The sequence below is a fragment of the Temnothorax nylanderi genome, unplaced genomic scaffold (assembly GCF_030848795.1).
Source record: "Temnothorax nylanderi isolate EJ_2023f unplaced genomic scaffold, tnyl_v1.0 TNYL_tig0033_pilon, whole genome shotgun sequence".
Taxonomy (NCBI): Eukaryota; Metazoa; Arthropoda; class Insecta; order Hymenoptera; family Formicidae; genus Temnothorax; species Temnothorax nylanderi.
Genome location: NW_027249095.1, coordinates 532,844 through 549,642, shown reverse-complemented (window position 1 = coordinate 549,642; position 16,799 = coordinate 532,844). Strand labels below are relative to the sequence as shown.

Genomic DNA, 16,799 nt, shown 5'->3' with positions numbered 1-16,799 from the left:
TCATTTAAATTTTAACTTAATTTAGCAGGCGACTTTTATTTCTTTTGATTCAATTTACCGTTTGAATACAAAAAGCTCTTTAAAATTAAGTTTTATAGAAAATTAAATATATATAATAAAATTATATTTCTCCATTAGTTTCAAGTATATTCAATTTGCTTGATTCTTAACCCTTAAATGCCACACCTCTCAAGAATCTCGTAAATGACACATGGGGTCTAAAAGACCCCAGCATGAAAAATGTCTCCTTACTTATTGATTTTTTGATATTTAGTTATGAAAATTATTTTCAATGTTGTTCAAGGCTTAGAAAAGAGAATAAAATGCTTATATTGTTAAAATTTCAATTTCAACATAGTATAAAAAATTAAGATCGCCAACAGTTAAAATGTTGGCTCCAAAATCAAAAAAATAATAAATAATAAATAAATAAATATGAGCTCCATATTTGGCAGGAACATTTGAAAATATATCATTCTAAAAAGTCTGGGGTCCGCTGGACCCCGGGTGGCATTTAAGGGTTAATTTGGCGCTTACTTACTAAATGTATATTGAAAACAGGGGAAAGTTGTGACAAATAATGATAATAGTTTCGACATTTTCGTAAGACAATCGATTTGACCGAGAAATCCGCAGTTCGAAGGAAAATTCTGTAAATCTCGATTGATATAACAAAAGTTAGTCGGTGAATTTTGTTGCCTGGTCTATCCAGAATAAAGAGAAAGAAAGGAAGCGTAGCTTGAGTTTTCAGTAGGAACAGTCGCGTGCGATTAGGATCGCTCGAGACTGCTTTTACGGCAATTGAGCTAAGCGATCGTGGATGTTGTGCAGCCGCCTGGACGGAATCGAGATCGACATCTGCTTATGATAGAAGCGCGTTATAATCCGCGCTGTATGCATTATGCGTGATTCACAAAGGCGGCTTAATCGCATCGACGTTTATCGTCTAAAACATATCTTATCGGTTGATTGAACTTTTTAACGAGTCTTGGTATCACGGAACGTCTGTCAGATAATATCGATATAAATATAAGAATAATAATAAATGTAGTATTTCATTAATATTCCCACTTTTAAATAACCGAAAAGGCGAAAATATAAGTTATCGTTAGTAAAAGTTGGTAGGAAAATAGATCTTACACATAATTATTTATTTCACCAAGAGAATATTAACTTTGTCATAAAAAAAATTATACAGAGTAAAATGATTAAAGGAGCATTTGTTGATTTCGGGACACGTTTTCTATACTGCGTGATAAATGTAAGACACACGGTATATTTTGGGATAGAATTCGAAGACAAATTTCTAAACACCTATTATTGCCGTTAATATTGTAATTCCACGAGATTGTTTTCGAGATCCTCGTCTAAAATGCGCACAATAGAGTCAAGACTCTCCGATAATTCTAATAAATAATATGTAAAATTCGTACTATTTCCCTCCTCGGCATTGAGTATCCGCATAAAGTGAACGAGGCGTTAAATTCCCCTCGAAGAAATAACACAGTCCTTTAACCGTGGATTACGGACTTAGAAGCATCGGATAGGAAATAGCTAGAGGCCGATTCAAAGTGCGTCTGACAAAAGCGCGTGCCTTCTCTGAAAAAACATCCGAGGGCCTACCTGGCGATAGTTCGCGTATGAGATATGTCGTCCGTTTTATTCCGACATAAAGAGCGACTCAACGCGGTCGATTTTAAGCTTTGCTCCAAAGAACTGTTCGTAGAGTGCCCCAAACATCGTGCCCTTCTCTCCGCTATACCGTATAACGCCTACAGATTCGTGTATATGTTCTACATAACGAAATTCTTTGACTTATTTATCACTCTATTTCTATGAATGATAATATACATTTTTATTTTATATTCTACACCGAATCTGATTCTTTCAGTGAAAATTTTAATCCAATCATGCTATAATCTGCTCCGAATATATCATATTGCTAATCTGTACTTTTATCAAAGGTGCGTGGATTTAAAAGAATTCGAAAACTTCCCTTCTTTTTGGCGAAATTCCGATGCAATAACATTTAACGTAAAAACATAGATTATAACATTAATATCCACTATGTTCGATGAAGACTTAATTATATGTTTTATGTGTGCTTCACAGGTGAAGATATGGTTTCAAAATCATCGGTATAAATGCAAGAGGCAAGCAAAGGAAAAGGCCATGGCCGAGCAAAACGCCCAAAATCAGGTAATTACGCAAATTTCGAAGTCTTGTGTGAACCGCTTCGAAAGTGAAACGTTCGTTGAATATAATATTACGAATTTCGCAAAGACGCACCATTTCGATGACTTCTACTATGTCTAAGGAACTAAATAAACGCCATTTGTTTGTACTCGTTAAGTGATACACGCATATTGCATAGTTTATACATATAATTTTCAAATCTATTTATTGTCATGAAATTATATAGAATAAGAAATTGATTCCCAAGCGGTGAAGAAATTTAATTGTTGAAAAATAATGCGCTATGTATTGTTATAGGTGATACCGAAGGTAATAAAGTATATTATATAATATCTAGTAAAAAGTTGTTTGGGCTGTTTTGGTCAGAAGAAGTCACACCAAAAATTCGGATCTCATAATCACCGATCGATGCGATCCGTTGTCAAAACGTGTTATTTTATTTGCATTCGGCATCGAGATGCCGTCGCGTCTTCGGGTCGATTCCCAGCGATTTTAAAACAATGACAGAGTCCCCCGCACTCGGCGAAAATGTCGCGTCACGTAGTGTCGACCGATCCGAAATGAAATGGCTTTAAATGAGAAATATCGCGGAAGCCGCATAAATCCTCGCATCCGCATCATATTTCGTTTCGAGAGTGCCACTCGACCGCGCGAAGCGATTTTGCATTTATTTTGTTATGTCATTTGGGATTTCCGAGGGATATCGCGCCGTGTGCGCGTGTTCGACAGAACGATAAAATTGCTCGCGTTGAGCACGTAATCACGCGCCCGTCGGCGTTTCACGTGGCTCAAAAATATAGCGCGAGATTACAGAGTCGGATAAAATAGCGAATTTGTGCGCCCGATGAAATTCAATATTCGCTATAATCCGAGTTAAAAATAGCGCGGGACATTGATCGGGATAACTAATCGGGATAATGTTCACATGTGGAGATGGAAATGAAATCCTTTGGTATACATTACTTCCGCAGTTCGAAAGAAGCGAGGCTCTAATGAGGAACGTAATGAGTTCTCGTATAAGAGATTCTTAAATCGCAAAATTTTTAAACGGCGGATTTATGCATTAAATGGAATTGGAAATTTGTGTTGAAAAATTGAAATTTTTTATAATTTGTTAAAAATGCGTTGGGTAACATAACATTGATCAGGACAGCTTCGTGATAAAAATGAAATGCTTTAGTATACTTTTGAAGAGGTGGACTCAGTGTGAGAAGAATAACACGTACTTATAGAATAGTCTTAAACTCACAAAAGTTGAACGCCAGATTTATCTATTAAATAAAATTTAAAATATATTAGCTGTAATTTGTCAATTATTTGCAAAAATCTAATCGCGCACCATTTTTTTATAACCTATTTTTCGACATCGAATATTCTAATAAATAAACCTTGCATTGAAAAATTTGATTAAAATAAAATTTATTTGGGATTAAATAAAATATAAAAGATATTATTATTTATTTTATCGTTCTGAAGTTTAATTCGCGGAAAACCTGTCGTCCTTCGATCGTTTGTACTAAAAAACAATTGATATCTTAATACTTTTGTTAAAAAGTTGTCTCTGTATCGATTATAATATATGCGTGTAACAATAAATTCTTTTGTTATAGCATTTTGTCAATATTCTATACGATTATATTTACAATATTACAATGAATTTCGCAGTTAGCAGTTACCTTCTCGTGAAAATAAACGCACCGACGGATCAAAAAAAATCCGCTTGCAATAATCTGTTAAACGTTTTCTTTTAATCTTCATAATTTTCGACATCGCTCTTCGGATTTGTAGAGTTTATCCACTGAAATAAGCGGTACATTTGTATACACAAACACATACCGTAAAGAATACTCCGGCTTGCGTTGCTGTATTAAAATAATCGATACTTTACCATCGGTAGTAGTCGAGTACTTGAATACGCTGAAGTGTATCGCGAGCATTTATAATAGCAACAGACGCGATCGCCGAGATATCGTAGCTGCTACTTCGAAACGTGCCGTGTCTCTCGGATCTTTTACCAGATACTCACATAACCGAATACGAATTGCTCCTGCCCTCCTCCCCGCTTCCCCTCGTGTCCCCGTACCTTTCAAAGGATATTATTCAAAAGAGATGTCAGAACGATCGTCGCGATACACGCGACGGATTCTTTCGAATATATTAGGATGACACGTATGCGCTGTCACGAAAGGCGCGGGACCACGTTTTAACGCGACGGATCGCTCGATTCCCCATCAGCCACGCGACGGTAAATACGATCGCGCGATTTGCGTAAAATAATTCCTAAACGACATCGTTCACGCAATGAAAACTTCGCGAGAACACGATCGAGGAGAAAGGAAAGAAGTCCGATTAAATTCAGGCTTCCGTATCCTCGCTTTTTTTTTAAATTTAGAGGATCCTTGTAAAAAATTTGAAGTTTCTACCACACGATTCACATCTCATTCAAGAGTATTTACGTCATGGATCATTACGTGAGCGATCAAACACTGATTTATTCGTGTGAGAAAAAAAAAACTGCTAAATAAAACTGCGAAAGTTGTGGGAATGACGTCAGAAGCGTCAGGGTAAAAGATTGCAATACGATCTTTGCGCGAGGAATTAACGTCGATTTATCGCAAAGACCTAAGTCGAGAGTAATTCGCCAGACGAGAGGAAAGATGTAATTAAATTGGCGTAAGAGTTTGGGCAAGGTGTCGCGCGTACGCGCGCGCTTCACATGCCAAAATGCAACTCGCCACTTCGTTATCGCTTTAGGCGGATGATATTTTCGCGAAATATCGCGCGGACAAGTGTCACGGATGCAGTGCGCGACGGCATAAGCGGATTTACGTGGCGCACTTTTGCACGTCGACGGACGACGCACGTATAACGTCGCTCATTGAAATTCGATGAAAATATACAACATAGTTTACGCGAGGACGAAGCATCCTTCCAAATGATACGCGCAATTTTTTCCGCTCGCGGTATTAGCACGTCCGATGAGCCTCATGCGTTTATCGATTATTCGGAAACGGGAAAAAGGGAATTTTGCTGTCGCAGGGGAAACCGCCGTGCACTCGATGTGAATGCGACAAAATTTCACCGGCACGACCGATCGTTCGATATCGCGGCCAAACTGCTTTACTGGTGGAAACGGAAAAATTCAGTAACTCCAGTACTTTATATTCGTTATAGAAAGAAAACTATCTCTCTAAATCTGAATCAGTTAATAGTCACTGATATCAGTGTAAAGTATGTCACCACTGATTCATGAAAAGTATTTTACATTGATGTCAGTGACTATTCACTGATTCAGATTTAGAGAGTACCGTTAAAGAAAATTCAATTTTGATAAAGCAAGATAAATCTATCTCCTTTACAATAACACAGTATGAAATGTTTTTGTTCCCCTTTTGCCCCGTGTAAAAAATTCTTGACGTCGAGGTAAGAGTGTACCAAAGTGTCTCTCTGAAAGCCGATTTGAATTCGAACGATGCCGAACCGCGGAAGTATCGATGGGTATCGCGGGGGCCGTCGAAATCGAGGTTGTCCTGCGGCACAATGGACTCAACGTTGCGTCGCGGTGCCTGGTAAACAGCCGTATAGCATTAATGGAAGCTGAAAGTTATCTGGATGGGCCGATCTGCGAAGGCAAAGCGATTCTTCCGCCCGGCAGCCGCGCCATCAGCCGCCCTATAATTTACTCGTTAGTTCGCCGTTGCTTCCGTGGACACGTTTTCATTACCCTCTCTTTTTCCCCCCGACGCGATCTTCCCATCCATCCGTGTTGTTACCGTCAATAACACGATTAGCTATTTTATTTCAGTTTATTTGTTATAAGTATCATTACTTCGGAGGAAGATCGATCGCCACTTGAGAACTGTCGCCTCTCAGTTTCTCCGATACGAGATAATCGCGAGCAATCTATAATTTGTATATCTTTCCGTTTGTAAAATCATCTGAATTATTAAGTAGAAGAGAATCAGGCTCGTGTGTATAAAACAACGTGAAATAGTCAAGCCAATAAACGAGATATGAATGTTGATGTCAAAATAAAAAATTGAAACAATTTATTAACTTCTAAACATAAATGGGTACGTTTATCTGAATTATTTTTCTAGATCGAGAAATATGCGCGCGTTTCTAACGTATAATTTTTATGATACGCGTTCTAAAAGTTTATTTATACCACGGATGATGTTTCTCAAACGCAGTTACCTTGTCAATTGCGTCAATGCAAACATATATGTCAGTCTCTCAGAAATAAACGATCAACTCCACTTTTTATAATTTTTTTTTTCTAATTTTAGTACCAGAGCAATATATGGTTAGTTTGTAACCTCATCAATTTTTCATACTTTTTATTTTATGATGTTGACCAGTTTGGCTTCTGAGAAGCTCATTGCGTCGATATACATGAAAGATCAAACATTGCACGGTTGAAAATAAACACGGATGACATGATATTAAATTAATCAATAACATACACCTTTAGATTTTTAAACTAACACTTGGAATATAAGAAATATGTAGATATGATTTGTCTGGTTCAAAATTGTTTAGAACGCAGATCTATTGAATATTGAGAGATACCTACAGAACACCATGTTCCAGGATAGCTCGATCGTCGCCCGAAAGAAAGAAATCGTCCCTTCGTCGCACGTGAAGACGACGTCGACGAAGGGACGACTTCTCCGACGCGCCGGGGTAGCCTACGTTCAGATTTTTCCCCTCCCCCTTTTTTCATTTTATTCCATTTCCCCCCTTCGTGGAGGTAAAAAAAATTCAAGTATCGGCGTGAGCGAGCGAACGGGCGAGGGGAGGACGAGAAGGGCGAAGAGGGAAAAACGGAGAACGAAGGAGAATACGAAGCTGAAAGGGGAGAGAGAGAGAGAGAGAGAGAGAGAGAGAGAGAGAGGCGGAAGGATGAAAGCGACCGGGAGGAAAACAAGGAAAGCAGAAAGGAAAGAGAGAGAAAAGGGAGAGAGGGTGAGAGATTCTGCAGGGGAGCCACCGAAACAGGCTCTCGAGGACCGGTCGCCATCTTGCCGTGAGTACAGTCACGCGCAATACCTGGGCGCAAATCGGGATTACCTGCTGCTTAAACTTTCAGTTTCATCGCCCGGCATCGCCTGCCGTTATCCGCGAGCCGTAAGTTTCCGTTCTCGGAAGAAGAAGATCCGCGGCGAAACTCCGCCCGAACAAGCACGCCTTTCGCCGGGGAGAGAGTTTGACGTTTTTTTTTCCCCTCGTACACCCTGTGTATCCTGCCTCGCAAGACTAACGTTAGAAAGGGTGGAAAGGATCGGAAGTCAGGCATTCGGACGTTGCCGACGACGGGTGCGGATGAACGTATCGCGAGGGGGAGGCGATGTAATTAACCAGAAAGCCGCTCTCGCTGCGCGATAGCGCCGCCTTTTCCTTCCCGGCGGCCTCCCGGCCGAACAATAGGCGAGACATTAAAAGATTTCCGTCGGGACCTCTCGTTTCCGCGAGGAATGGAATTCAATGAGTCTCGCAAACGCGCTGCTTGCTTTTTAAATATAATAACGACCGTTACGTCATTGCGCGCGCGTAATTGCATCACACGTCGCATCGTGGACTCGAGACAGCGAAGGCTAGTCCACTCTGTTTGCTAATGATTTGTTAATCGCGTCGCGTTAATGTGTCTATTAAACACGAATTGAAATCGATATCGAAAGGAACACCTGCTGATAGTTATTATCTTCCTGCGAGACGAGTCGAAGGTATAAGTTTCTCTGTTTATCTCAGAATTATCACGATTAATTATCGCGAGGTGAGGGAAAACGGATTGCGCACTGCAAATCCAAGTGTGTTAGTTTTATACGCATAAAAATGACACATTTCACTGAAGTTCTTCTTACACATTTTTGGGCGTTTTAAGTTACGTTCATTTAACACGTTTAACCGCATTAAATTAAAAGTTAATACGTTCAATCGTGTTAAATGACGGCAAGAAATGTGTAATAAGAGTTTTAGCAAAATAATACACTTGGATTTGCAGGGTATCTCTGCCACAGGGTATATCGATACAAACATTCAATAAGATATAGCGGGGAATCGAGCTCGTTGCCGACGATCGTTTGCCGCATCCAGACTCCGGCAAAGCGGAACCCGGGCCCGGCCTACGTAAAGGTATACCACTCGGCACCCAACAACGCAGGCATTTTCGCCGGAAATCGTTTAACGCGCGTTAAAGTGGCTAAAGTGGCGTGACGCGTGACGCGCGCGCGGACCGTCATGCGTTTAGCGTAATCGTCACTTTGTCAGCTTGAAGTGCACGGCATGCCCTGCACTTATGCCCTCGCCGGGCGCAAACGGCAACGCGAAACGTAAGTTCGTACCGGCCACTCGAATCAAATCGGTCGTATACCTCCCCGGACCACTCGACACTGCCCGGATTTGCATAAAAGTATCTGCCCGCGCGACAAAAAAAATTCATTGCCCGCATAAACCTTTTCGCCGCGCGTTCCATCGGTCGGTTTAATATCTCTCTCCCTCTCTCTCGTCTCTCTTTTTTTTTCTCCTACACGTATATTCATCGCGGCAGTTTTTGGAAAAAAACGTGGAAATATCATAAATTCTGTTCTTTTTTTTTTGTTGTAAAAAAATAAATTGTAATCGTACTCTATTCTGCTTGATAGCGCGTTCTCTTTTTGACAAAGAGAGAAAATTAGGATTATCGGTAAATTTCTAAGAGACTGCGCCTCGATTTGACCGCACCAGAGGCGAATGATGTAACGGGATGATTGGATAAGTGAAATTCGAAAAAGTTCTCGCGCGGACGACACTGATTACCGAGAAATCACGAACGTCAGGCGAGCGAAGGACGTTATTTTTCAGCGCGATCGTATTATTAAAGTCTCACTGGCGAGGAGATCGAAGAGGAATGTCGTGTACCGAATGTTGATACAGCTGAGTGGTCGTTCTGGCAGGTATTCGGTCTGCTTGCTTCGGCTTCTGTTTGGTATGCCGTGAGGTCCGTGTGGGGTTGACGTACAGAACAGGGCTGTCTCTACGCCCACGGATCTCTCGTGCGAATAGAAAACGTGATCTCCCTCGAATTAACCGGACGTGGGTCTCGAATTTTTAGTCCAGTCGACAGAAAGATTTGAAACTCCCCTATTCCCCCGCATGGTCGCGAAATATTCTCGTTCGAAGCGGAAAAATGTAAATCGATAGAAGAAAGATTATTAATTCATCTAAGAATTTGCCAAATTAATGAAAATTTCAGAAATATGAGACAAGTTGTCTCCAATTTGAGATGTAAATGTGAAAAATTTTTTACGCATATAAAGAAATATGAAATTTCATAAAAAGAAACAATATAAAATTAGAGATGCAAATATAAAAATTTCTACATATATATAATTCATTGAATTCACGGGTTTTTATGTGTACACTGAAAAAAAATAATTAAAATCAAGAAAATAAATTTCTTAGTTTCCTTAATTCAAAAAGAAGTATTGGGTAGATTTAAGAAAACATTTTTCTGAATTTAAAATATTTTCTCAAATCTACCTGATACTTCTTTGAATTAAGGAAAGTAAATTCAAGGAAATCTATTTTCTTGATTTTAATAAATTTTGTTTTCAGTGTAGGAAATTATTCACAATATTCTGCATATTAATTATGCAACTATTAAATATTCACAATATTCCGTATATTAATTATGCCGACTGTTGTGCCGCTCGTGCACAATTACGAGTTGTCTTTAAAAGGACGTCGCCTTTAAAAGTTTGTACGCATACGGCGGTATTCTATATTTCTAGATTAGGAAGATTTTACGTGTTACGGGAGGACGCGGGCCGAGTCCACGGTAGCCGGTACTGTTTATTCGTAACGAGAGAGAGTCCATCGTGTGCCCGCCGCGCTTCGTCTAGCAGTGAATGCTGATCGCGGGATATTGTGCGGGTTAAGTGTCTTACCGGGCCTACCGCGCTGCGCATGTTTGCTCGGAACACAGGAGCGCTTAGCTCAGGTCCTCGCCAGCCCACGTATCTCGGCGTTTGTTCACGCAGCCGTCCGTCGAGCCGGGAAATTGCACGGTACATGTGTGCGAGCGCGCGCTCAAAGTGCGTACACTTGTACTGAGAAACTTTGGCAAACGGTGGCGTTTCGATAATCCACGGGAATCGGTAGCCAGCCGCGCACAAGTACACACACACATATGTACAAACACACATGAGTCCATTTAAAAAGACCTTTAACCGAATAGCTGTAAATAGCCGTCTCTCGAGCCGATGGATCTGCGAGATAGAATTTTTTACGGATCCTCCTATTTACCTTAAATTGAAGTAAAGTGATTTGTACTCACCGGCACACGATGCGCAGCAGCGGAGTTGTTTACATTAATCTGCAAAGAAAACGGATATATTCAAATTAGAGCAATGTCCGAGATAATTAATGATTCTCAAGAGAGAGTTATATTGCGCGGAATATTTTCTGAATATCTTACTTGTGTTTTAAATAAATATTTAATAAGATAATTATACGTGACTTCTGAAAAAGATTTTCTCTTGAATATTGAAATTACCTCTTGACTACCGAAATATTAAATATTAACTTTTATCAGTCCAATAAACAAAATTTTATTTCCTAATTTTTTTTCCTCGAATAATTCTGAATTTCAAACATGCCAAAAGTACCGTAAGTGTGTACATAAAATATTAAAATATTATATTTAAAATAAAAATATTATCTTGTTGAATATTTCAAGATTCACTATTTCAAGATTCAATATTTCAAGTATCACAGAGTCAGAAATATTTAACATGCATTTTATATTATTATTGTAAATAATATTATAAATAATACAAATAATTTATATATTAATTAATAATAATATTTTATTACAGTAATATTTAAATTAATAATATTTATATTGTTATGCAAAATGATATACGAGATGCTAAATGATAAACGATTAATATTGCAAATGGCAAGCAAATAAAGAATAAATTATTTACCCGTGGTCGTCCCGCCGTCGCCCGACGCCTCCCCAGGCCTCCGCCTCCTCTCAGCTTCCCCGCGCCTTCTTTCCGTTGCACTTGCACAACATGGCACTCGCGAGAGCAAAGTTAATTACGGCCGCGCACCCCGATCACCGGGGCATCTACGATCGCGCGACACTTTCCGCAGCACTCCCGAGACCGTTAATCTCGCGCGACGCGCGCTTCGTTACATCCCAGTGGATAAATACGATCCGCACGAAGCCGCGAATATATCCGCCGATCAACGTCTCGCGGAACTAAACGCGTCAACGCGATGCGCGAGATCCTTAATAATGGCGGAAGGGACGCGCGAAAATCGCGCGCGCGGCCAACTTCACGCGGTTACCCGTCGCGGCGACGCTACACCTGTTGCTCCTAGCTGCACTTCCCTGCACTTTCCGTGTGCACACTTGCATGTGGAAAATAATAAACAATATGTGTTATATAGGCGTCTTGGGACAATCGATATCTAGCGCTGTGTCGTAAACGAGCAAATGTACGAGTCAAGACGAATAATCCGCGGTATCGTACATTCGCGATGACCCAAAGCGATCTCGTCGCCTCGTCGATTATATACCGTCGCGCGAGGTCTTTCGTTCCGATATTTCGCGAAATGCGCGTTCTAGCAAATCGCCGATGTATAAAAGCGACGAATCCGTGCTACGTGTTTCACAAACTATGAGATATATTGGATCAGATTATGACTGCATACTTGCAAATCGAACGGGATCGTGACGTCGCTCGGCTCGATCTGTTTCCGCGTTCGTGAAACGCCAAAAATAGGAGCAACTTTAGTCTGATATCGTGCGACTCGACGCGAGTCAAGTTACGACTAATCGATCTTCTGAAACACAATCGATCTTCCGAAGATACGATCAATATAGAAATATAAAGTACAACAAATTGCTCATTCGCGGCAGTGACATGATTAAAAAAATAAAAGAAGTTCGCTAAAGGTGGTTCAAAGTAGAGGCAAAACGTACAATTTTTGATTTTGTATTGAATTGTTAATTAAATATCAAGTACATAACATTAACTCACACACAGCTAACTATTTGACTCTCAAAGCTCATTTTTTCCTTGTTATTTACTAGTTTCTTTAGTTAATTACCTATTAGTTCCTAGTATGTGTATGCATGTGTACTCTTCAGTTAATTATCTATTTATTCAAAAAAGTTTCCCAAAAATATGAGTTTCAATGTTTGTATATCATAAAAATTTTGTAATATCATTTTTAAATCTGATTTTGACGTAATAATTGATTGTAGAGAAATAAAAATATCTTAGCTGCATATTAGAGCTCTTTCATTCAGTGTCTTGAATTCTCGTCATTCTTTTGCAAACAATTCCAAAATAACAATTTCCCAGTTATGTCGTTGTAGCAAATGAGCGAAATGTTAAATAAACATCTTGGAATTACGCTTATTGATGACCTATGTATCATAGACATATCCGCTACTTGAATCGTTCGGTAACGCGATACGCTTCTTTATAATCTTAAAAATATACAAATAGATAAAATATGCAAATGGAAATGTAAGTTGTATGTACAGGATATGTGATAATTACCGTGCCACCTCTCGTGGGCAGGTAGAGCGGATTAAGGAAACCGAATAGGAAAAAGTCCTCTATAATATACTGTTTTACGAGTTTCTCAATGATTAATGAGAAATTAATTAATAAAGATAATAAGAATAAGCGTGCATTCGTGCGATTCAGCGACGCGTCTCTTCTAGCCGAATCGCGCGGACGCACGCTGATTCGCGGAACTTTATTAATTAATTCTTCACTAATTATTAAGAAACTCGCAATACGGTAAAGGACTTTTCTATTCAGTTCAACTAGCTCTACTTGTCAACGAGAGGTATAATACGGCACGGTAGTTATCAGACATATTCCGCAAGTATTTTTTTTCGCAATTCGCGTTTCCCTGTGCATGTCGCATCAAGAGGCAAATGATACGTCTGTTCCAGAGTGCGAGCTCGCCGCGACGGGTGGCGGTGCCGGTGCTGGTGAAGGACGGGAAGCCGTGCGGGAGCGGCGGCGGCGGCGGGAACGAGGGTAGCCGCGGCGGGCCCAGCGCGGCCCTGGCGAGCCCGGCGCCGCACATGACGGCGGCCTCGAGTCCCCACGGCACCCATCACGCGGCGACCTCCTCGGTCTCCCATCACTCGGTCGTCGCCGGCGTCAGCCACGTGATGAGCTCGAGCCAGAGCCTGCAGCACTGCTCGTACACGCGGTCCGGCGCGCAGCAGGGCATGCAGCAGCAACAGCAGCCGCAGTGCGGCGCGTATCTGCCGCTGCAGGGCCGTGCCTGGTAGTGCGCGCCATCCGCGGCGGGGGCCGCGGCCTACGCCAATCCCTCCGTCGCGGGCCCATGGGCCCTCGCCGCGGATCCAGCTGCCTGGTACGCCATACCCGACGACAGTCCTTAAAGGGGAGGGAGGAGAAACGGGGGGAATTACATGCGGATCCGATGCGTCGCGAATCGAAATCGGGCGCGGGCCGCGTCGCGGAAACGGATCGGCGGCGGCGCCGGCGGCTCGGGATGAACTCGAAGCCCCTCACGTCTCCGTCGCGGCTCGTTCGAGATGTATCGCGCGAGCGACCGCTTTTTCCCTCTTTCTCTCTATGTATCTTTAAGGAAAGACGTCCGTGAGCTGTGCTGCCCAAATGGCTACCAAGAAAAGACACGTCTTTCCTTTTTCTTTGCTTCGTGAGCGTATCCGTATGGTCACACCGGTGACCACCGCTGACCGACCAGGAACGTGACGTTACGGCAATCGACAATCGGGTATGCGCTCGGTGACCGCAGGGACTATTAGTGTGATAATTAGCGACCGCCTATGGTCAGTGAGTGTGCGCTCGTGGTTGAAAATGGGCCAACCGACGGTGATATTACGATGAGGACACTCGAATCGGGATCATCGTGCATCGTGCTATAGTAACCGTGATTTTACATCTGTCATCGCGTAAAATCGATCGTGAGTGCTCGTCGGATCGAACGGCGGCCTCGGGCTTCACGCGGCGAACCGTTTTACGCAGAATGGCGCGGAGTCCATGTCGGCCGAATCACGAATCAGTTGAGAAAGACATCCCAAACAGCACACAATGCCCAAAAATCCAAGACGTCTCAAAGACGTCTCATGTCCCGATTTTGGACATTGTGCTGGGACGTTTGTTGCTCTCGAGGAAGAACCACCTGCATCCGAGAATCTCAGTAACGCGTTATAATCTCACTTTGTCCGTCGCGTGCGAGATCACTGTATTTCAGACACGAGCCTGCGAGCGAGATGATACATTTTCCTACCGTTCGACGAATTGATATACAAACGCGCGAGCTGAGAGAAGATTGTAAAAAAAAAGGAGAGAACGATAATAAATAACGGTATTCTGGTGACAACTCGCTAGAGCCAAATCGGAGAGATAACAGGCGAGCTCGACAAAAAATGTAACGATCGAACAGTCGTCGCTGGACCTATTCTATTTAACTGCGTTGCGTTTTTGCGTTCAAAGAGAAATTAATATATACGTTTAATCAAAGAAAAGGAGCAAACAGTATGGAAAGAAAATACAAAAACGCAGCTAAAAAGAACAGACGGCAAGACTGAATCGCAAACTTTAGATTATCTGACGGAAAAAGGAACATGCGAAATCAACACTTTCAGAATTAAAGAAATATGCAGAAATATTGTTGCTATTGCAACGATATTAGCTTGGCTAGTTTGATATCGACTTTCTTTCCCACAAAATTTTGCTCGACTTGTGTCCTGTTTAGTTTCAATTTTCAATATTATGCATCTTGAACTTCAGCGTTTGAAAATAGAATTAAAGATGTTACGAATTCACGCTATCTCTCTTCATGCAAGAGCAATCGACTATTATTACCGTCAATGCCGTCGTTAAAGTACACGCCTATTTTTAGGACGTATATGCAAAAAAAAAATGTTTCGGCGGAGGGGGGAAAAAAGTGCAGCTTTTGCAGATCGGCGCGGAGGCTCGTATATCCGAATTTCGGTGATTTGCGGAGGTACGCGCTTCGCTGTGCGCGCGCGAAATAAACGACATTGTAAAGCGCCGCGGCGCCCGGGAAACAAAACACGGGCCGCCCCGGGGCTACAATCGAGCACGGGGAAGCGAAACGGATTGTTCGCTCGCGAAATTATCGCTGGCCCCCGGTGTCCACTCGATGGATTGGAAACCCGTCGATTCGAATTACGAAATAGTACACCGCGTCGCGTGATTGTGACTCGATTTCACCGACAGCGCGACATCCGAGACACACGAGCTCGCGAGCGACAATGTCGCTCGGAAAAGTCGCTTCCAGACAATGCGCGCGTTTGTCAAACGTTCGGCGGAATCCCCTGCGCGCCGCGCGCGCGTCCCGTATTTACGCGACAGATTTTGCTGCATTGTCGCGCGCAAATACAATATATTCATATATATATCTAAATCGCCATGTCGACGCGTATTATTTCGTCCGCGTGATATATGTATATGACATTTTTATCAGTTATGCCGGAGCCTCGACAATCTGGACGCTTGCGTAACGATTTCACTCTTCCGTCGAGCAAAATTTTGTTCCATTCGCGCAACAATACCATAAGTTGACCCTTTACGGCTCCAAGTGACTTAGAAGTTATGTATTTATATACCTTTTCATATTTTTCAAGTCTCAATGATTTAATCTTTTCTCACAAGCAAGAAAATCCGCTTGTAGAGGATTAAACGAGTGGTAAAATCTCTTTTCTATTTTCTTTTTTCCGTTAAGATTCGCGAATGCCGTGTGATTCATCGAGACGACTTTACCTCCACGAATCAGTAACGCAAAAGAGAGACAGAGAACTCTCGAAGCTTTTCTTTTCGTAGAAAAGGAAACGAAATGGGACGGTGAAAAATGCGAGCGGACGCGAGGGACGAATCGAAGTGACTTTTGAAATTCAACGAGCGTCCCGCGCGTTCGCCAGGGAGGATCTTAGAACAAGTTTACGATTTCGCACGTTCAAATTGTAAATGGCACTTACATTGTAAATACACGTTTGTTATAAGCGACGTTGTGCGGTGCGAAGAAAGGTGTGTCGTGCGCGCAAGTCGACAACGAATTTCTAAATCGAGCGACGACGTTCATTATACATAAACGATTTAGAGGATGAGCATTATCGAGCATTACAGTATAACGATTACGCAAAACAAAAAAAAAGTATAGGATTGACGATAGTGAGTAGTGTGTCGTGGTGAGAAAATCAGCTAGAGATTATTATAAAGTTTTGTAAATAATAAGAGAGATATTAATAAAACGATACTTATTCAAACACCAACGAATTTTGTTCTTGATAATTTGTGATATCATTAAGTGCTATTTCTATTTCTATATTAATATTACAAAAATTCTCGTTACTCTTTATACTCTTGTTGTCTTCATACTTTTGTTGTAGCCTCCCTCTCCTTTAGAATAGAATTAATATTGGATTATAATTAAATTATAATTGGTTTGCTCATCAAAATATTTTCCAGCAGCATTGCCTTTTTTTTCTATGTTTGTCTTATCAAAAATCATACATTTATCTACCGATTATCGTGCCGTAAAAAAATGCATTACGCCAAGACGCC

The 16,799-nt window shown here is 41.5% G+C and overlaps 1 protein-coding gene across 1 annotated transcript in view; it reads left to right on the top strand.

Moving 5' to 3' along the window:
* LOC139770809 (homeobox protein Nkx-2.4) overlaps positions 1 to 16,507 on the top strand; it is a 32,884-nt gene extending 16,377 nt beyond the window's left edge. Inside the window, exons 3-4 of the mRNA XM_071703029.1 lie at positions 2,113 to 2,199; positions 13,163 to 16,507. Of these exons, the coding sequence (XP_071559130.1) occupies positions 2,113 to 2,199; positions 13,163 to 13,510 (435 nt within the window). The 3' untranslated portion in view covers positions 13,511 to 16,507. The remainder of the gene's footprint in view (positions 1 to 2,112; positions 2,200 to 13,162) is intronic.
* Positions 16,508 to 16,799: the final 292 nt, after the last annotated feature.